At 35.9% G+C, this 22,500-nt stretch overlaps 1 protein-coding gene across 4 annotated transcripts in view; it reads right to left on the bottom strand.

Annotated features, from left to right (window-relative positions):
• esama (endothelial cell adhesion molecule a) overlaps positions 1-22,500 on the bottom strand; it is a 38,987-nt gene that overhangs the window by 1,827 nt on the left and 14,660 nt on the right. For 2 of the 4 annotated variants that reach the window (XM_016561361.1, XM_016561360.1), the window contains 4 exons: positions 4,679-4,821; positions 2,237-2,438; positions 1,939-2,094; positions 565-687 (listed from right to left, as the gene is read on the bottom strand). In XM_016561361.1, the coding sequence (XP_016416847.1) occupies positions 565-687; positions 1,939-2,094; positions 2,237-2,438; positions 4,679-4,821 (624 nt within the window). Of the gene's footprint in view, positions 1-564; positions 688-1,938; positions 2,095-2,236; positions 2,439-4,678; positions 5,199-22,500 lie in introns of those variants that run through there. The other 2 variants (XM_016561362.1, XM_016561359.1) reach the window with 2 other exon arrangements.

Consider the following 22,500-nt stretch of genomic DNA (forward strand, 5'->3'; position numbering starts at 1 on the left):
ATTTATTTAATACACGAGTTTCACAATTTGAGTTGAATTACTGAAATAAATGAACTTTTCCATGACATTCTAATTTATTGAGATGCACCTGTAGTTGTATCTCGGCCAAATATTGTCCTATCCTAACAAACTATATCAATGGAAAGCTTATTTATCAGCTTTCAGATGATGTATAAATCTCAATTTCGGAAAATTGACATTTATGACTGGTTTTGTGGTCCAGGGTCACAAATAATGAAACAGAAAATAAATAAATACATACATACTTACAAATATTGGTGACTGGTGACTGGTTTTGTGGTTCATGTTCACATATGCTGATTTTCTGCTCAAGAAACATTTCTAAAAATCAATGTTGAAAACAATTGTACTGCTTAATATTTTTGTGGAAACTGTAATACTTTTTTTTAGAATTATTTGATGAAGAGAAAGTTAGTGTCATGTTAACATAAATGTCTTTACTGTCACTTTTGATCAATTTAATGCATCCCTGCCGAATAAAAAAAAAGATTTCTTAATACTTTTGAAAGCTTATGTATGTAATGAGCAAACAACAGTACGTACATGTGATGACCTCCAGGTTGATGTAGCACGTCTCCACTCCTGCAGAGTTGGATGCAGTGCACATGTATTTCCCTGACATATTACTGCTAAGATTGTTCAGCTTTAATGTTCCTGCTGTTTCATCTACAACAACAACAACAGTATGAGGGTAAAGTTTGACTTGCATGATTACAAAAATAATTCAGCCAGAGATTAGAAACATTCAAATATTTGAAACCGAGATCACAGAGTGTCACAGTAACTGATAAAATATTGCTAGCTGAATGCCAGCAATGTTTATCCAATATATCCAAGGATCTGATTCCAGTGACTCAAGAATTACATAACAAAGGTAAACAAATATATGGTTTTAAGGTTTAATCTCAGGCCAAACGGTTTCCTCGTCATGCTTAAAGGATTAGTTCAACCAAAAATGAAAATTCTGAAATTATTTACTCACCCTCATGATGTTCAAAACATACAGTCAAACCAAAAATTATTCAGAAACCAGATATAATTTTTTATATTGTTTTACTAGTGGGTGCACAACACTATAGTTCATTTATGTAAGTGAGGACAGCAAAATAAAGTAAACTGTGGAATATTATACCCAAAAATTCTTCATACAGTGGACTACCAGTAAAACTGATAAAAATTCGAGACCAAAAATTATTCAGACACTTTGACCTGACCATGTTTTGCTTAAGTGTTTTTCTTTAATTGCTAATGCAACCTTTTTACACCACAGACTGAACAAAATTAAGCATTGCTTGGTAATTAATTGACCAAAAATGGTATTATCTGTGTACATAAATTTAACAGCTGACGGCTAACCTAATTCTTTACATACCGTTCTATCAAAGTTAATGAATTTGTTCTGACACAGTTTAACTCTGAGTTCTTGTCATATTTTATTACCATTTTCTAAACTATAGCGAATAAACTGTGATAATGTGAGAAATGTTGAAGGTGTCTGAATAAATTTTGGTTTGACTCTACATGACAAGAAAAAAAAAAAGAAATACAACTGATCGACTGTATGCACTCTTTTGAAGTAATACGACAGCTAAATATGACAAACCAACCAAAATAAAGTGAACATTTACTAATATTCCTCCCTTCTAGTGAGCTGTTAACTGCTGCGACTGCATCCAGAGTCACGTAGATGACTTACTAAAGTATACTTTTATGCTACTTTCTTTATCAGTGGACATTCTTCAAAATTTCACCTCTTTCCACAAAAGAAATAAAGTCATATGAATTTGAAACATTAGGGTGAGTACATTTTCATTTTTGGAGAGGCATGTTAATGCTAATGCAAGCTAATAGAATGGAGAATGAATACATTATTTAAATATATTCTTGTGTCTTACTTGGACACACAGACAGACTCACTTTGTGCGGGAGGGAAGAAGACCTCTGAAGTGGGGCTGGTCTTGGTCCACTTGTATACTGGTGCAGGTTTACCATCATCAGAGTTACAAGCCAGAGTGATGTTCCCTTTAAGAACAGGCCTTCCTTTAATTTGACAAACTGGCACTGAAGGAGGGACTGAAAGAGACAGGATGGGTTATGTGATGTTAAATCCAGAAAACGCTGGCCTGTGTCACAGAACAAGCATCTGACATGTACACATGCATGTGTGTTTTATGACTATGCATGTGTGCACCACAATGTGGCAGTAAGTACACACCTTTAACATTAAGGGTGAGCTCTCCGGTGAGTCCTGGGACGCCCGGGATAATGACCTGGCACATGTACTTCCCTGAGTCTGATGCTTTGGTGTTGTTAATGTACAGGGACAGGTTGGTGTTGGGCATACTATGCATAAAACCAACTCGACCTGCAAACTGGGAAGTGCTATGACTTAAGCCTCCACTGACGTATGAGATAATCTAAAGAAAGACAGAGAAGAGGGTGGAAGGCATTAAAATTGCAAATGGGGTATGAATAGATGATACAAATTCAGGAGGTTTAAGGTTAAATATTTTTCACAATACACAGGTATATTTATTCATTACATTTTATTAACACACACACACACACACACACACACACACACACACAAATCACTTTCAATAAATTATTTAATAAATTATTAAAAATATCAACATATTAAATAAGTAAATATAAACAGATGGGAGTATTAATATATAAACAAACAAACAAATGTTTGGACATTTCTGATACTAATGAAATATACTGCAAAAACTGCTTAGGCAAGCGGCTGGAAATTTCTAAACCACTGTGTAAAAACACAATTAAAAAAAATTTGAATTATGTAAGATCATCAATCTGTTAGAGGCAGGGACAGAATTTCTCAGTGGACAGGTCTAAAGGATTCATATCAGATGATTCCTCAGTGTGCAGATTTAATCTCAACTGAAGAAAATGCAGGATAGAGGATTTTACAATCTGCAGATAATACGGTTTCTTACAGAGTAATGAGGTGCTGTGTAATGCAAAATGAAAGACAATTGCTGCCAAGAGTGGACATTTAAATCACAGTATTATACTAGCTCTTAAGGTAAGATGGTCTGAGCTTGCAGCTAATATGAGATAGTAGTCTGCTATGATGATTCACATGACTTCTTGTACTTTCAATATGGTTAACACAAAAAACAAGTGATTCTGTGATAAAGACATTTGTCGACATTTGATCAACATTATATAACTGAATTAAAACAAAAACTAAATTTCCATATAAAAAAGTGATAATTTTTAAGACACATTTTTTTTTATAATCAGTCCAGAATAATATTTCTGTCTCTGCCATTCATAATCCAAATCATAACATGCACAGATGGTGCTAAACTTTCTGGCATCTGCACAAAAACTAACGAATGAATATAATCCCACCCATAATACCACACCATTTCGAAATCTAATTTGGACTGACATAACATTATCAGAATTCATTATAAATCTCTGCGGAATCCATTCGGCGTACTGCACTGGAAAAATGAGGAGCAGGATTTCGTCTGTGTGCACTCTTGACCTCTGGAACTCAAGAGCCTGAGTGATCAGGGACAGAGAGTGACCATTACATCAGCTGCATTTCATGTTACGTTCTGAACCACCATGAGAAAAATTGTGATTTTTATGAAACTATGAAATCAGATTGAAAACAGCCAATATATGCACAAGACCCAAGATACTGCACTCTTTAAATTGCTCAGCAACCTAGTTAATTAACTAGATTACTTATTACTGTGTGATTATTAGCATTCATATTTCATAGTTTACAGAGTATTATCTTTTTACAACAATACTTTGTCTCTCACTTATTCCATCAAAAAGAGCTTGATAAATACCTTAATAATAATAATAATAATAATAATTATTATTATTATTATCATCATTATTAACGGATTATTGCAATTATTTATTATCTTAATTATTACTTGTTTATTACTAGCTAAAAACACTTTATATGGGACTTATTACTTATTTTTTATCATTATTTTTTGTGTTCATCTTATTTTACCATTTTTAGCTATTTATTTAATCCAGTCAAAGTAGCTGAATAGGTATGCTTTAAATCAATTAAAGCAACAAATAACATGTTCATGTTTTAAAACCAAGATTTTAGGGTGTTATAGGTATATATAACATTTGTAAAAAAAAAATAAAAAAAATAAAAAAAAAGTAATAATTTATTTACAAATAATTGTTTAAGTTTTTTGCAGTTCACTTAAGTATTTTTACAGTGTGACAAATAAATTTGTATTAAGTATAAATATTCAATGCTGTCTCTCAATTAATAAAAATAAGAATATACTGTATGTATATATATATATATATTATTTTTTAAAGTCATTTCTTATTTAAAACTATTTATTTTAATTAAATAGTTTTTTTTTAATTTAATTTATTTTTATTAACTATTATTTAACTTTTTTGCAGTTAACAAGTATTTCTACAATGTGACAAATAAAGTCATATTAGTTGTATTAAGTATAAATATTCAATGCTAATTAATAATAATAAAAAATGTTATGAGTTGATCAAATTAATAATCATAATTCTGAAGTGGAAAAATATTTTTAGATGAAGTATAGCATGTCACACTGCAGGACACTGCTGTCTCTGTCAACACAAACAAAGAAAAACAACCAATAAGAAAGACAGTCACCATTTCTGTGCTGCTGGACATGTAGTTCCATACCACTGTATTTTTCTCAATCTCCACACCAGTGTAAGAAGCCTGCAGCACTACCATCTTCCCTTTGATCACTTCTACATTTTTCTGAGGCAGCTGAAGTTGGGCCAGGTCACCTGGAAAGATAAAGAGAGAAAGCATAAATCGATTAACAACCTCAAAAACACGAAATATTTCCATTCGACCCAGCTGACAGCCTACAAGTCCAGGTGCACTCATTTGAAACCCCAATAAAATCTCCGAAACATTCAGGAGTGACATACACTCCCCCAAGTGGAGGTAAACAAGCTGAATCCAGCTGTCCTGGTTGTCCGTTTGATCCGCCAGCTTGGCCGGGATGCTTCGAAACAAATATGCGCCACACAGAGACTCTTAAGAGAATCTGCTTCTAAAATCCTCTTGTCACTTATGATTTCAGATGAAAGTCCGCAGGGAGAAAAACTGGGTGACGCAACCGCCGAGCATCTTGTTTTAGGCTTAGCAGAAGGTACGAGGGAGGGAGAGGAACATTCACAGGCCCACTGCAATGAGCCTCAATGCCACGCGTATGTTGAATTCCCCTCGCTTAAGTGTAAACCCACTAATCCTCAACTAGAATCCTGTTTGTACTCATCTTTTAGACATTTTCTTCTGCTTTATGTTTGCGGGCTGGTCTTTAACCTGATTACAAACTAGCAATGATAGTCAAATTGCTTCCATTGACTCACCAAATAAAGCCATCGCTCAATTCAGAAATTTAACCCATATGTGGGACAGGATCAAACGCTGAATTGCATTATGAAAGTATAAAGGAATTAATCTGCTGTCAAGGAAAATCTTGATCAACATTTCATCTTAGAGGTCAAAGGGGAAAATAGATTTCTGGTCGTGTCTCTTCCAGATTTATCTTGCAATCAGTGTCAGTTCTATTGTTTACCAAAAGAAGAAAAATATCTCTTAATCCAGTTCTCCAGTCTGCCCCCATCTGTCGCGGTCACGGCAGTGATCCAAAGGCCATACCCTGAACTGGTTCCAACTAGACTGTGAAACACTTCTCAGAGTGAAAGATCTATAAACAAACATACAGAGAGGACAGGCAACATGATATAATGACACTGTACCACACGCGATGTAGTCTTTGTGTATGTGTGTGTATAAATTAATTATTTTAATTTTAGGATAATCTTTATTACTTCTAGTCTTTCTATTGTTACCGAATTGAAAACTAAAAGTCCTTGGTAAATAAAAATTATTGATTTTTTTCAACAAAAAAAAAAAAAAACCTTACTGACCCCAAACTTTTGAACGATAGCAAATATGAAATATTCTTGATAAGTATTCATGTCTTTCAAATTCGCATTAAATTCATTTATTTTGTAATTAAAACATATAATTACCAGCTTTCTAGCAGGAACACTAGCACTTTAAATCAATAATATACAAATGTTCATTCACAATAACACAAACGTCTAGAACATTTTCCATAATCTGCATGCTAGGGTACCATACAAAGCATGCTAAGCCCTAAGCAGCTTAGAAGTAATGCTTAAAGACAGAGACGGAGAAAAAAATATATATTTTCCATGAACTTTTAGAACAAGAGTTTGACCTTAAACTGTATGCCTGCCTGCATACCAGTAGAGGGCAGCAAATGCTATGCAATAAACTCAGTCATTATACAGTAAATAAGAACATAAAAGAACACCAAAAATATGGTGTTTTGTGCACTTCACTACTGAAAATCCTTCATTCAGGACTTATGATATTCAATGATTTGTGCAGTCAGTCTATGTTTTCAATGCATCTATCATCACTGTGTTTTTCTGCATCTACCAAAGCAGAGCTTCTAAATCATTAGGTGCATTACCCAGCATTCCCAAGTCTTCTCCTCATCTCTAGATCGCTCTACTAAAGCCTCAATAAGATATTAAACTAGTAGCTGATGGTAGGGAACAGTAGGGAACCTGGGTTAGCATCAGCCTTTCTCATTAATAAGAGTACTTTTGGGAGTGTTTTCTCTCTTGTGAACACAGAGTCTCTCAGATCCACATAAGGATCTTAGCAGTGTTTAAATTCTCCTATTAAAGCAGCACTATGTAACTTTTGGCGCTCTAGCGGTTAATAAACAGAACTGCACACATCCCGCGGAAGAACATTCCAACCGGAGCTACTTCTCTAAGTTTATGTCTATGGCGATTCACGCAGGTATGTGTTACTCCGCAGCGGTGACGACCCGACCAGGCTACAATAGTCCAAATATAAGTACTTATTATAAGTGTACCGTAGTGATTCGGAATAAGACAAAAACGCGGTTTGGAAGATGAATTCATGATGTACTCGCTCATTATATACATTTAGCAAATTCTGAACACAGAAAAAGTTACATAATGCTGCTTTAAACTCACTTATTGGAAGAACAACCTCAAACAAACATGAAGCTCTTTACAAGCCACAGGAGGAAAGCATCTGTGCTGCGGATGTGACGTTAAGGTTAGTGTGCGCTAACCAGTGACCAGTTCAAGTGAATGTCCACTGGTCATTTAAGGATGATAAATGATTCCTCTGGGAAATGTTTTAAGGGATTTTTCTGTTTTACTGTGAGAATGACAGAGGGAACAAAGCGGAGAGACCATTTCCTGAGTCTTCAAGCGTAATACCATCACAGCATCTTCTGATTTAGCTCCTAATGACAAGACATTCCAGTACTGTCCCAATCCCATCAGCCTAATGAGCCTGCAAATGATTTCTGGCAAGTCCTCAAAATCGCACATTTGTGAACACAAATGTTTTTGCTGATGCAAATGTGCTTTTGTTTGTTCAGTTGTGAACCCCAGAAAGTTCTGAGGAAAGCTCTGAGGACAGGTATGGGCAATGAGAAGAATATGTGGAAAGAGAAAGCAGCTCATGGCAAGTCCAATATTGAATACAGACTTTTAAATGTAAGACTAATGAGAAGAAGAATAGAGTGTTATAAATCTTCTCAAATCATTCCCATGGGTCTGATCTGAATAATATATGCTACTGAGTGGCATGAAGTCAGAAAAGAGATGGAAAGATCATCAGTTAGAGCCACACATGCAGGAGAGGTAATGAGGTGTCATCAACCAAATACTCATCCAGTAAGTCACCAGTAATGGGCACAAAAAATTGGAATAGTGACCACACAAACACACACACACACACACACACACACACACACGTGTGTACACGGTTGCCCATTAAAACATAGCATTAACAGCACCAGCTATACAACAAAGATGCACAAAGTACAGTGTGTCGGTATATAAATATTCACATGTCCTGCATTTTTATGTTAAGCAAAACAGACTATGTACATACAAAATGACATTCAGACATTAAATAGATATAATACAAATAAAACTTACACTTGCAGACTACCATTCATAAGTTTGAGGTCAGTAAGATGTTTTTTTAAAGAAATTAATAGTTTTATTCAGCAAGGATGCATTTAATCGATCAAAAGTGATTATATAGGCCTATTTTAAATAAATGCTGTTTTTTTTTTAACTTTCTATTTGAATGCTTAAATAAAAATTGAAAAAAGAAAACACAAAATATTAAGCAGCAAAACTGTTTTTAACATTAATAATAATACAAATCTTTCTTGAGCACCAAATCTGCAAATTAGAATGATTTCTGAAGGATCATGAGACACTGAAGACGGGAGTAATGGCTGCTGAAAATCCAGCTTTGCCATCACAGGAATAAATTACAATTTAAATTATAATAAAATAGAAAACAATTATTTAAAAGACTTCAAAAATATATTTTTAAATTGTACCGATCCAGAACATAACATAAATCAACAAATAAATAAAAATAACATGTATTTCTAATATAACAACTCACTTTGGTTATATAAAGACAGAGAAATCCTCACAATTACATACTTGTACTCAGAGAAACTTAAACATATAATGGGACTGCATGTAAATTATCTGTGATATTAGAGCTAGGTTATTAATTAATATTTTTATGCACCGCACCTGTTTAACATCAGCTGAGCCTAAAGTTTCTATGTGGAACATTTTGCTGAAAACCATCTAATTTCTGTGATAAACCCATTATTCTAAAGTGCTGCGCTAACATAAATCAAGACTCTTAGTAATCATTTCACTCTAAAATATGTCACATTATGAACGTTATTAAAATTATGTTGACTTAAATGTAACTTTCTTGAGGGAATCATGGATAACGTGATTCACAAAGACATGAACATGGCAAGTAGAACACAATGTGAGGTTGCTCCCATGCGTATGCTTATGTGCATGACTTAAATAGAGATGTTGATGCTTTTAACTGCAGGAAGAGCACTATTTGTTTTATTTGGAGGTTGGCACTAGGCTCTGATAAAGAGTTCGGGAAAGGCCTTTGATGCATCTGACAGTTTGCGTGGATGCCAAGTATTGGGTGGAGGCCAGAACTTCCTGCACGAACTATCTACACTGCAAAGTTACCGTTAAAGCATTCCTGCCCTGGGTCTTCAGTCAGATCTGAGACCGAAGGCCTTTTTAAGATGAGTTAACACCCAAAATGATTACAGATGCTCTGGTAAAATGAGTCAAATGAAAATGACAAATCTAATCTCGACTATAAAGCCTTGATCAGATCAACCCGAGAACTGATGGCCGGGGTGGAGACGTACACAAGTGCACTGCAGATCTGAGAGATTGACTGATGGTTTTCTTCATGTCACTGATAAAACCTTTATGAAGTGGTTTCGTAATGAACACTCTGGATGTGGTAGGGAGGATCTAATTTGTGTGCCTTCAGGGAGAATTACTATCTGAGGGACAGAATTTTAATATGCCGAGTAAAGGATACCCACTAAAACACAGCAGTGGAGGTTTTGCGAGTATTTCTATTTTTTTGCTTTTATTTTTATTTTATTTCCCACACAGGATGCCCTTTTGTTGTCATATGAGAAGAAAACCATTACGCCTTTTACTTGGGTACACCAATTTTTGTATAAAAAAGAAACAAAAGTTATATTTTTAAGAACCTATGTGTAGTACATGTATAGATTTAAAAGATTTCTTCTTCTAGAACAGGGTTCCTCAATAGGCGGCCCGTGAGAGAAAAAAGTTTGGCCCGCGCTCATTTCAAATAATGTGGTAGGGCTGAACGATTTTGGAAAATAATCTAATTGCGATTTTTTTTTACCAATATTGCGATTGCGATTTAATATGCAATTTTTTTTTTTTAAAGCTCTTTATGTTCTGTATTATTCAACAAAGACAAGCTATAAATCATTGTATAGTATGACCAACACACTATTAGACAGATTAAACATAAATGTTCTTTTCTGTAGGCCAGGCCTATATGTTACGATGAAATTAGGTGATGCATGAATTGATATGAATGACATTTTTATTTAACAACTACAATCACAGTATATTGACTGATTTGTTGAACTTCCAACCTTGTAAGCATGTAATAATTATGACAACATAAAGCACTGACAAATAAGCCTGATGTAAACATGAATATGAAAGTCAGTAACAAATGACACAAACTAAAGTAGATTGCAGAAATATAAAAACAAATCTGTTGCTTTACCACACTACTTTAGATCATTCAAAGTCACTGTAATAAACATACGTAAACATGTGCACTGCACTTTTTAAACACTGTCTGTTAACTTTAGACCAGTGGTTCTCAAACTTTTTTGGTCGCGCCCCCCTTTAAAAAAAATAAAAATAAATTTACACAAAAATTTTTAAAAAAATTAAAAATCACATGCTATTCTGCAACCGGTTACTCTTGTTCTTTAAATTCTGGCTGTTGCATTTTGGGTGAGAAACACTGGGCTGACGCTGACATATAAGGGTAATGCTGGAAGTGAAGACAGAGTCTAAGTCCAGTGTATTCCTGTTTCCTTCTTTCCTGTGCATTGTGTTAAAACATGGATACAGGAAAGAGAGCTGGGTCAGATAAGACAAAGACTGGGACACACTCCAAAAGCACATAAAGGATGCAGGGTCAGACACACACACACACCCCCACACACACACACACACACACACACAGACACACACATTCGCATCTCCATCTAAGATCCTGAAATAACTTCAATATGAGCCTGTGTTGCTGCTGCATCAATCGCTGGGCTAAGGATGCTCCTCTGGCTCAGATCTGATCGCTTCAACTCAGTGACTGACAGCTGGGAGTCGAATCTGTACAATACTGAGAGGTGGCAGGTGATGCAATCTGTCCAGAAGACACTGGATTAACATGATGAATTGTGCTGGGATTACCCTGTGTTTTACAGGAGCCGCAAAATGTGATCATCTGTGACACACAAACCTCATGCCTTTAATCTGATTCAGAGACTCAGTCTATCATCTTAGTTTAAGGCTATATTAATCAAACCTCACACCACTGCTGTCATAAGTGACACAAACCCGTTACTGACAGCTGAAAAGAAAACTCCCATGTTAATACAGTGCATTGAATAAATTAAGAACTGTAAGTGGGGCACAGTGGTGTTTGATGCATTAAATTGATCAAACTGACCACAGGAAGCATCAAAAGTGACAGTAAATACAAAAAAAAAGCTATTTTAAATATATACTGTTCTTTTAAATTTCCAATCCATTTCAGTGTATCACGGTTTCCACCAAAATATTAAACAGCAAAATTTTTTCAACATTGATAATAATAAGAAATGCTTCTTAAGCACCAAATCAGCATATTAGAATGATTTCTGAAGGATCATGTGACACTGAAGACTGGAGTAATGGCTGCTTAAGATTCTGTTTTGCAATCGCTGCAATCGCTGGAATAAATTATATTTTAAAATATATGTAAATAAATGCAGCCTTGGTGAGCATAAGAGAGTTTAAAAAAAAAACATTAAAAAATATCCTACCAATATAGTGTATTTTATATTTTGAACGAAATAAAATATCTAATCATAAGTAAATATTTTCTATATTTAATTTATATTCATATTATAATAATTTCTTAAAAACAATTATCCATAATTAATGGTAGTAAGCTAATAATAATTTTCATGTTATGTGGCGCTAGATAATGACAAAACTAACCTGTACATCTCCTGAAATACAGCTGCAAGCCAAGTATGCCAAACCATGCCCATCTTGCATAAGTAAAATTAAGAAAAATGACGCATTTTATAATTAAGCCACATGCTGAGGATGAATGTCCAAAAACTAATTACCCATCTATGAAGACAACGTAATTACCATAGAGCTCCGGCCCTCTAAATCTTATGGAAAACAGTGCAGATAAATCAATGAGACCAAAGCCTTATCTCTACGCTCTGCAGAGCTAGTGTATCAGGAAAGAGATACGGCTCAGTCTAGGATGGATGTGGTTTATCAGACTGAGTTTGAGGAGCAGTATGGACTTTTCGATTAAGACTTGCATTTCAATGCAGTTCTTATATACGTCAGACGCTTGACCACAACAGTAGATAAAGCTTCTCTGGTAGGCTGAGTGAGGCATTAATCTTAAATTGACGTGAGAACCGATAAAACAAATGTTTGTCGAGCTGAATAAATAATCTCTCAGCCTGAATACCACCAGAAAGAAAAACAGACAGCTTTCTTTGTGCCACCCTTCCTGTCCTTTATCATCGTAAAGTGAAAACATAGTAGCAACAGCGCTACTTTAAAATTATTTAGTATTTTGTAGTGGAAAATGTCAGTTTCAAGCCAAACATGTTTGCAATAAAATTAGCAACACTATCAGAAAGGCTGAGTATCATAGGGGATGGATTACATTACACTCTCAGAAGACTTAACGTTCCCACACAGTGTCAGTTCAGTTTAGCAACACCGTCACAAAAATACACACAGCCCTGATCTGCTACTCCAATTCCATAGTTAAACCAGTCTTAAAAACACACAAGGCCACAACTGATGAGTAAAGCTCATGATAGGGGAAGCTGGAAGGCCAAAGGAATGGGCATGAGCAGTAACAGCAGGTCGTGATGTTGTGTTTGGCCGTAATTAATCATCTCTGTTTTGCGTTTTTGATTCTGAGGAGCTCTGATTAACCCGAAGATCAACAGAAACAAACAGAAGCAGAGAGGATGTGGATCCTGTGGCACGTCTTGCCACACAGACGCACACGCACGCACATCCTGGGGCCGGTCACGTTTCCTTCTGCTGAGGTCGTGCCTGTGATCAAACTCTCAAGCTGTGTCTATAACAACATATTCCCAGCGTGAATGCTGGTGGCTGCTTGAATACAGAGAAAAACAGTCAATGAGAATAGAGCAAAACTATTTCATCTGAAAACAAGGAGTTATGAAAACACAGTCCCTGAGAGAACAGTGACGGCCGGTTTATGGAAAAATACCAATTTATAGAATGTCACCACCCTTGACAAAACTCCTGCAGGGAACAATTTCAGCCACAGATAAAACTCCCATAAGTCCCAGCAAAAAACAAAACAATCACAAGAGATAACACTGTTATTCTTTATCAAAAGGAAAATTCCAGGTTATTTCAACTTATTTCAACTGTTTACGGATTACTAAATATTTTTGTTTTAAGAGAACAGTTCTCTTAAATTATATATATATATAATTTAATGCACATACATATTATAATACTGTAATTAATGATATCCAATTATCCATAATTAATATCAATAAGCTAATAATAATTTTCATGTTATGCCTGATAACTGATAAATGATGTTAGATGATGGCCAAGGTAATCTAAATATAAAAATAGAGAAAAGTGCAAAAAAAAAAAAAAAAAACGGCAACAAAGTATGCCAAAATATGCAATAATTTAGAAAAATAAATTACATTAAAATAATATAATATAATATAATATAATATAAACACAAAAAGTATTCACAAAAACATAGTCCATTTAATTTATACAAACTGAAATTATTGTTTGTCATGCTTTATATAGCCATTCAGTTAAAAACAACAACCCAGAATATTCCTTTAAATGTAACAACTAAAAGGAGCGGCTCAATTTAAAACAGCAGGAAGACACATGTCACACATGTCTTCTATATGAGTTTTTGCCTCATTAATGTACCTGAAGTCATAAAAGCAGGTTTAGTTCATAGCTGATGCCACAGAGGAGTAACAGCAGTGATGTCATACTCATTTCATGTCACTGACAGGTGGTCTGACTCTGAATGTAACATATGCCAGTGTTTCCCAACCGGGGTGCCGTCTGTGGAAACACTAATATATGCCATCAAGCTGCTCATGGGTTAATCATGATCTAGACACCCACGACCCAGATAGAGCTTAACCACCGCTATGGGCTTGAGAATCATAATGCGTAACAAATCTCATTAGAGGCCTGCTGATCTAGGATCATATTTGTGGTGTTTATACCAGTTCAGGTGATTGCATTATGACCCAGGGACGTTACCTGTGTCATAATCCATTTACTTGTGTTGCTAGAGAAATTTGATCCAGGCCATGGGCTCAAGGGGAGCTGTTATTGAGATAAATATGCCTCTCAATCAGGGGTTTTTACTCATCAGGAGTTACCCAGAAGGTTTTGAATATGACACTCAGCCAGCGCTGATCTCATAAAAGCAAATTCAAAGCAAAAACCAAATCCAGCCCTGACTTCAAAGTGTTTTAAAAAATAATTCCTGACATTGACTGAAATCTGTGTTCCCCAGCGCTGATGTAACAAATCTAGATCTTTAAATAACTGACTTCAAGGACTCTCAAACATGTCTATAATTTTTATATAAAATACGACTTATATAAAATAATAATAAAAATACAAAATGTAAAAAATCAATAAATTCAAAATATATATAAAAATTCAAAAGATTAAAAAAACAATTAAAAAAACAAATAAACATTTGAAAATTAATAATAAAAAATGAATAAGACACAATCAATATGAAAAACAACAAATAAATTAAAATGATAATAAATAAAACTTTTAAAATAAATAAATATTTAAATAAAAATATAAAAAATAAACAAACATTTAAAAATGGCAAAAAAAATCCTCTATAAATCCACTTTGACTCTTCAGACAAACACATCATAAAGCTGGCTGGTTGCATCTCAGTGTGATTTTCGTCAAGGGCTGTCTGGTGTAAGGCTTCCATAGAAAAGTTATTTGCACTTGAGTACACAGTCTGACCTTGAGCAGCCATGAGTTCAAAACGAGAAATGGACAGACACAGCGGTCCACCAGGACCATCTAAGCATTTATCTGCCTCCTGTTGAGAACGAGTGCTAAGAGAGAGTGAACCTGTGTAGTACACACTTCGGAAGGCACAGAAATGCTGCAGGACAAGCCTCACGGTTGCACCTTAGCATGTCATCTCCTTCACTCCGCCACACAGCAAGTCTTTTTGCAATTCTCATTTGGGCTAACTGCAAGAGATTGCGTGTTTGTCCACTGGACCGACAATAAGCTCTGACTTGCCTTAGCTATTGGATTTGACCCTTATTTCAGAGTTTATGAGTGTTTGGTCAACATTTCCTTCAATTTCCAGAGTAAATATTAAACCTAATAAGAGTTTTTTTCCACAGGGAGACAGAAGTAGATTTTAAAGGATACCCAGAAATGAATGCACATGTTCCTGAAAATGTGCATGTTAAGTATTTGCAAATATTTTCCTGTTGAGTTAATGCCAATATAGTTCAAATATATGGAAAATAAAATGTAAAATGATCAGACAGTGCTCATCAGCATATAAAATGTCTTCTACTATGGTAGTTTCTCATAATGATATAGATGAGAGAATCTAAAGCTTCTCAGATTAAGGTGTGACAAATAAACTAATTACTCAGTGTGTGAATTAAAAAGATGGCAAGATAATTCACAAGGCTTACTGCTGACTGCTCAGGGTTAATGATCTGTCTGATCTAGAAACGTCTCAGGTTACTTATGTAACCATGGTTCCCTGAGTAGGGAACGAGACACTGCGTCCTCTAGGGGTCGCTATGGGGAACGCCTCGTCGTGACCCGTGTCTGAAGCATACATTGAAAAACACCAACCCGTTGGCCGGCGACAGCCATGACGTCACTACCTCATCATTTGCTTCAGCCACCAGCTTGCTATTTATCTACAAGAATAGAATACAAACATTCCTCTGCTGCCCACATTATGGCTGTATCCCCTAAACAAAGTGCAATAATGCCCACAGATCAACAAAGGCCTCTCAAATATAAAGGGCAAAAAATATATCAGTTCACAGCTGTCAAACATAAGTGACTTAATAAAATCCCCTTATTCACATTTCACACACTTGTATGGAATAGTCTATGTGACGTGTATGAAATCCTGTATGAATGAGATGTTTTTAACATTTGATATAATATACAGTGATGGACAGCCGGGCCAAATAATCAGATGATATTTGGCTATTTTGACATTATTCTTTCCGACAAAAATAAGGTTGCTTAACTGATAAACAGAAGTGTCAGTTTCAGAATTTACTGCAAGTCTTATCAAATAGAAAAACCATACTTAAAACACAATATTTTGAATACATTTTGAGTAAAAGAAAATATTTATTTTAATTTCAGAAATATGTGCACATCTTATGCACTACCATTTTGTTAGACACTGCCATTTTGGGGAAATTATGGACATTTTTGTAATAATAATACATTTAAAATGGCTGAAAGTCATTACAAATGCAAATGTGCCATTTAATTAAGCTTAAAGGGATAGTTCACCCAAAAATGAAAATTCTGTCATTAATTACTCACCCTCATGTCATTCCAAACCCGTAAGACCTTTGTTCATCTTCGGAACACAAATTAAGATATTTTTGATGAAATCCGAGATCTCTCTGACCCTCCATAGACAGCAAGGGTCGTACCATGATCATGGCACAGAAACATAGTAAGTACGTCGATAAAATGGTCCACGGTTCAACCTTAATTTTACGAAGCTACGAGAATACTTTTAGTGTGCAAAGAAAACAAAAATAACGACTTTATTCAACGCTTTCTTCTATTATGGGACAGTACTCTGCCATTATCAACGCATCGTTGACAATCGTTGAATAAAGTCGTTATTTTTGTTTTCTTTGCGCACTAAAAGTATTCACGTAGCTTTGTAAAATTACGGTTGAACCACTGATGTCACATAGACCATTTTAACAACGTCCTTACTACGTTTCTGTGCCTTGATCGTGGTAGGACCCTTGCTGTCTATGGAGGGTAAGAAAGATCGCGGATTTCATCAAAAATATCTTAATTTGTGTTCCGAAGATGAAAGAAGGTCTTACGGATTTGGAACGACGTGAGAGTGAGTAATTAATGACAGAAATTTCATTTTTGGGTGAACTAACCCTTTAATGCACAATGCATCAATAGCACATGTCCGACTAGGTTTTTAAGGACCAACCCTTCAGACAGAATGTGAAGCCGGTTTCAGATCTGCTCTGACAGACAGGGGTCACTGAGCACCGCCATCTGTCTTCAAAATCTGCCTGTCCGAAATCTGTATGCCCCTAAGAGACTGACCTCTAAGAAATGACACAAGATGACAAAGGTGTCTTTGAGAGCGAGTCATCTAATGCAACCTAGAAATTGCATGTACCTTCGAAAGGTGTTTTGTTTAAGATGATTAACTGGAGGTGAGATAAGTCTACGGACGTCCTACCACCTCCTTCCCCACCACAACACCCTCCTGTTGCACTTTCTGAGATTGGGCTCGTCTTCTCTGGCAGTGTCTAAGCCTCGTCTCTTCCCTTTAATCTTCTCACAGCTCAAAGCTGTCTTTGGCAGCCCCACACACTCACTCATTCATTTCAAGTCTTCAACGCAATGAGACACCTTTAGGCAAAACCTTCACAAATATCTGAGATTACCACCACAAAGACAATGACCAAACAAATGACCAAAACAATTTAGCAATCTGAAACAAAACAGAATTAGCAATAATTAGCTTCCCAAGCAGGTAGGCTAGTTGGGTTAAGAGGATCAGAGTTGATCTTTATGCCATTTTGAAGAGCGAAAGCTTGACTGTTGTTACTTTGATGAACGGATGATCTGTCAGGGTGCAATTGAAGAACATTACCCTGCCAAAAATACAGTTTTTGCTATCTCTCTACCAACAAAACGCATTCAATGCGTGTCTGCAAAATGACGCTCTGTTGCAGCGAATCCCGAGGGACAATAAACAATATCACTGGCTACCGAATCCTAACAAAGCACTCCTTTACAAGCCTCGCTTTCCAACAGGGGTCTGTTTTCAGGAAGGATGGGTGGAGGCCTGGGTAACAGAATCACATTTCCCTTTAAACTTTAGAGATTAGATTGCAGACCTTCAAAACAGTGGCCGTGATAATCTGCTGCGACTTCTTCCATCACGATGGAAATCTTATTCTGTAAAGCAGGTCTGAAAATTCGGTTGAACTGCAGAACGACTTACTGAAAATCTATTTTCGAATAAAACCGAGATAAAAGTTACATACCACAGCCGTGAAAGTCAACTTTTAAAACTACAATCGTTCAGACTGACAGCGTTTTCTCCATTGCTGAATGTTGGAGAAGTTTGCGTATCTCAGGTTTAGTCACTGCAGTGATTTCTGTATTATTCACAGGACAGCAAATGTATTTATTTATTTGCTGGCCTTATCGAGGTGATCTGGGAACAGTGGAATTGCCTGGTGAGGGAATGCTGGAGCTTATCAGGGAGTGCCAGGCGGTCAGAGAGGAAGTGGAGAGTCAGAAAAAGGAAAGGCCTAAATGCTGTCTCTTCCTTAATTTATTGCTCCCTCTCCCTGTCTCTCCCTCTTTCTCCCACCCTCTTTCTACTTTTCCATTCTTCCTCTCTGCATTTCAAAAGAAAACATGCTACTAAGATGATATAATGTTCTTTTGCACAGAACATTAAAGAGAACCGCTTTCCACACAACTACTATATAAGTCACAGAATAAAAGGGCTTCAAAGTAATTCATACAAGCCTTTAAAAGAGATATTTCAGCCATAATATGGTAAACTAAACTCTACAACTTTCCAAAAGGCATTAACAACTGGAAATAACCACATACTATGCAAATACAAAACATAATCTGCGGGTCACCAGTCAGTTTTACGCAGAAAATTATTTATATAAACTCAATGGTGGTCATAAAGAGTCAGAAACAATAACAGGTTTACCACAGACACTATATAGGGCATTTAATTTCAAACAAACACATCTATTATATTGCTAGACAGTTATATAGAGTTATTTGTGAGACGTTCAACCACAAAATTAAAATTAAATACGCAATAAACAGTTTTACTATGAAAAACCACAGAGGCCATCCAGTATTAAATTGATCGCCTATGGCTTTTTAATTACATATGAGACATTTACACAGACATTTAAGCATTATGATATAACAGATTCTCTTTTGGTAAACAAACTTGCTACTAATGGGACTGCAATGATGCATATCGAATGCAAATGCAAATTAGTACTTCATGTAATTACTTTTTATGGAAGGGAAAGCAGAAACTAGTGTTCAACTCATAAATCAAGGCATGTGAGAAATAAGCGTTAACCACTGCATTGAAACTCAAAATGTAGCTATGCAGAGACTAATATGTAATACAGCAAAGAATTTTGGATTGTTATGGTATGCTAACAGATTCAGGAGTTTCAATCTCACTTTCAAAAAACACTAACCACTGCATTGAAACTCAAAATGTAGCTATGCAGAGACTAATATGTAATACAGCAAAGAAGCACTTATTTTGGATTGTTATGGTATGCTAACAGATTCAGGAGTTTCAATCTCACTTTCAAAAAACATAATTAGTCAATCAGCCATCGTTTGCTTGAACCCTCTTCCCATTAGTATTATCAGTCTAAGCCTGAAGAAAGCACAATACTTCCAGGCTAAAAGGGTCCACATGTCAAACACTTTGACCAATTAAAATACTGCACGCCTTTAATCAGCAGCCAAGTAATTATGACAGTACTATGGTGCATTGCGTGTGTGTGTGTGTGTGTGTGTGTGTGTGTCTATCTAGAGAGATGTTCCTAGAGGACAGCAGTCTAGCCCTTCATCTCTTCTTTTTATAAATGACTGAAAGAACAAATAAAATCACAATTACTTGCCGCAGAATGTCAAACAGCTACACATTAAGGTAAAAGCGTATCCACTTTATTTTGCAACATGGAAGTAAGCTATTTTCTGTAAATGTTTGAGACTTTATTAGCATCTACAGGTAAAAAAAAAAAAAACTAAAAGAATACCAAAATGCAGTAAACTGTAAAAATGTTTGGGCTACAAACAAGTATGTTTATAAATTACAACAGTGATTAAAGTGATATGATAAGAAATACCAGTTTGCAATATCAAGCAGCATAACAAGCCATTTTTTACAGCTAAAAATAACTGGAATCGGATGACACTTGAAACCTCGCACATTCAACATAAATGACCACACCATCTCTTGATATCAGTATCAACTAATAAACTTGTGGTCAGCCTTGAGGAATATCTTCAGGGGAAAATACAAAACAAAGCACTATTTATATAACACAAGTCTGCAGTCGGACCCATCTCTAATTTCCATCTCTAATTTCGCAATAGCTTACAGTAACAGTAAAACTTATTCCTTTTTTTGTTTTCAAATATTAATTTTAGTTTTGAAAGGCATATACAAAGCTCCAAAAGGGTATGATTTTAAGGAGGTCGGCCTCTTGAACTGAGAGTGCTGCTATCTGTACTACAAACCACACTGAATAAATCTAAGGTGATCTCCACAGTCTTTTTGCTCTCTCTCCTCTGTGATTGCATGCGCCAATTTGATCAGACAACCCAGGGACAAGCATGCGTACTTAGCTGCAGTGCCCCAATAACTTCAGTACACAAATTCCACTTTCAGCTTTGCTGCATTAATAAATAATACTTCAGATGTTGCACTTTAAGACTTTTCTGCAGATGTTCTCTGCTCAGTCAGTCATGAGAATTGAAAGGCATGAGATTTACCTTAATTCTCCCATCAGAAATAAAAAAGCTCACTGAAGGGACAGGCTTCCTTCACTGGCAACCAACTTATCACCTGCGTGCAGGTTTGACAGCTGCCTCGCTCATAGAGCCGCCACTATCATTCATGACCAAAACATTGACGCTTCAAAAGAAACGTGTGAAAATGAACCTCTGAGTTTATTTGCAACAGCTGAATGTTGAACAATCTGAAGGCATTTATTCACATATCCCCGAATCCCATGCATAGCATTTCCAAAGATGGGATAAATTTTCAGTTACGCGGAAATGTGTGAGAGGCAAACTACTCGACATTCTAATTTATTGAGATGCACCTGTATATATATATAGCTTGCAAAAAAAATTACTGCATGATCTGATCAAATATATAATTAGAATGCAACACAAGTCTTTTGGATAAAAGCATCTGCAAAATTGTTTAAAAATGTATAAATTATTGCCATTTTTGTTATTTTAAAAGATATAGATTAATTTTTTCTTTGGAAAATCTCATAATATTACGCAATAACGACTCTAAAGACATATGAATTTAGTCAGTGATATTCATACTTTGTAGTTTAATTTGTGAGAAGACTGGTATTTTTTATCTCTGGAAAATCTCACATAAAATCCTCGATTCTCAATTATTCCCAGTCTCATTAGTATTCGGAATCTCTCCGAGGCTGTCGTCATGAAAGGCAGCAGGTTAAAGGTGAAACAGTTTAAATGAACATCCACAGGTTTTCATCAAGTGCTCAATTATGTATCACACAGTAATTAGGAGTCTGAATTATCGATAGTGGAGGGAAAAAGCAGACCTGCTCCTGACAGCTCTGGCTATTTTTACACTGATGGAGAGAAGATGAACTCCCTGGTGCGCCTCCTGTACTGATTATTTCTGAGTGGTGAGTGGGAATGAATGGCTAATGACAGTGACTGCCAGTAATGGATTGGGCACAGGGTAAGAACAGGACATCTCTTTCATTCACTTTAATGTGTTTTTGTGAGCTACACTCTGTTGGGGGACCATGGCTATTATTTTCATAAGTGTTTCCACAAATGTCAAGAGCAAACTGGGAATGGAGGGATGCATGGAGTGCTGCCTGTATAAATTAGGAACGAAATAGATATAGGAAAAGATAAAGCGGAAAAAAATGTTACTCCTGAGATTGCGGTGGTAGAACATTGAGAAAATGATCTGTGGTTGAGCTCAGAGGACCACGTTACAACATACAAGGGAAATAAAAAAAAATGTATTTGATGCAAAGCAGGGGTTGGTGACAATCGAAAACCTGGGCTTAACTGAAAGATGCGGGGACTCTGAGTAGATGTGTGAATTTGGATTGGATGGAATATCGATGGCCTTAGGCGTGCTGTAATTTACAGACTGCGAGAGTTGTAATGAGCAGTGCATTCTGGGATAGAAGTAGTTTCCTTTTTGCAATGAGGTGTCAAGAAGACATATCCTGCTTTGAGTGGAGACAGATGTTGGGGCACTGGTTTATCTTCATATATGACCATCTGAAACATGCACACACACACAATACGCGTGTCCCTGCATGTCGTAATGCATACCGCATCACCCCGCTTCCAAACTGCATGCTTGATGTAGCTGATGGGAGCAGCAGCGTGTGAGATATTAGCTCGATATACACCGCAGAGATGCAGCATCACCCCTGGGCTGTCTTGGGAGGATACAATTATCATAAATTATCATAGAAATAGTCTATATGCTTAGATTTTAAGAAATAAAAGCAGGGGACACATTCAAATATCTGTATTATGTCTTGCATTGAAAGCACACAGTAGGGCTGCACAAGAAATAAAATGTGCATAAATGCAATAACAAATTACAGCTCTTTAAACGGTCTTCAG

This window comes from Sinocyclocheilus rhinocerous, unplaced genomic scaffold (genome assembly GCF_001515625.1).
Source record: "Sinocyclocheilus rhinocerous isolate Xijiao unplaced genomic scaffold, SAMN03320098_v1.1 scaffold708, whole genome shotgun sequence".
Taxonomy (NCBI): Eukaryota; Metazoa; Chordata; class Actinopteri; order Cypriniformes; family Cyprinidae; genus Sinocyclocheilus; species Sinocyclocheilus rhinocerous.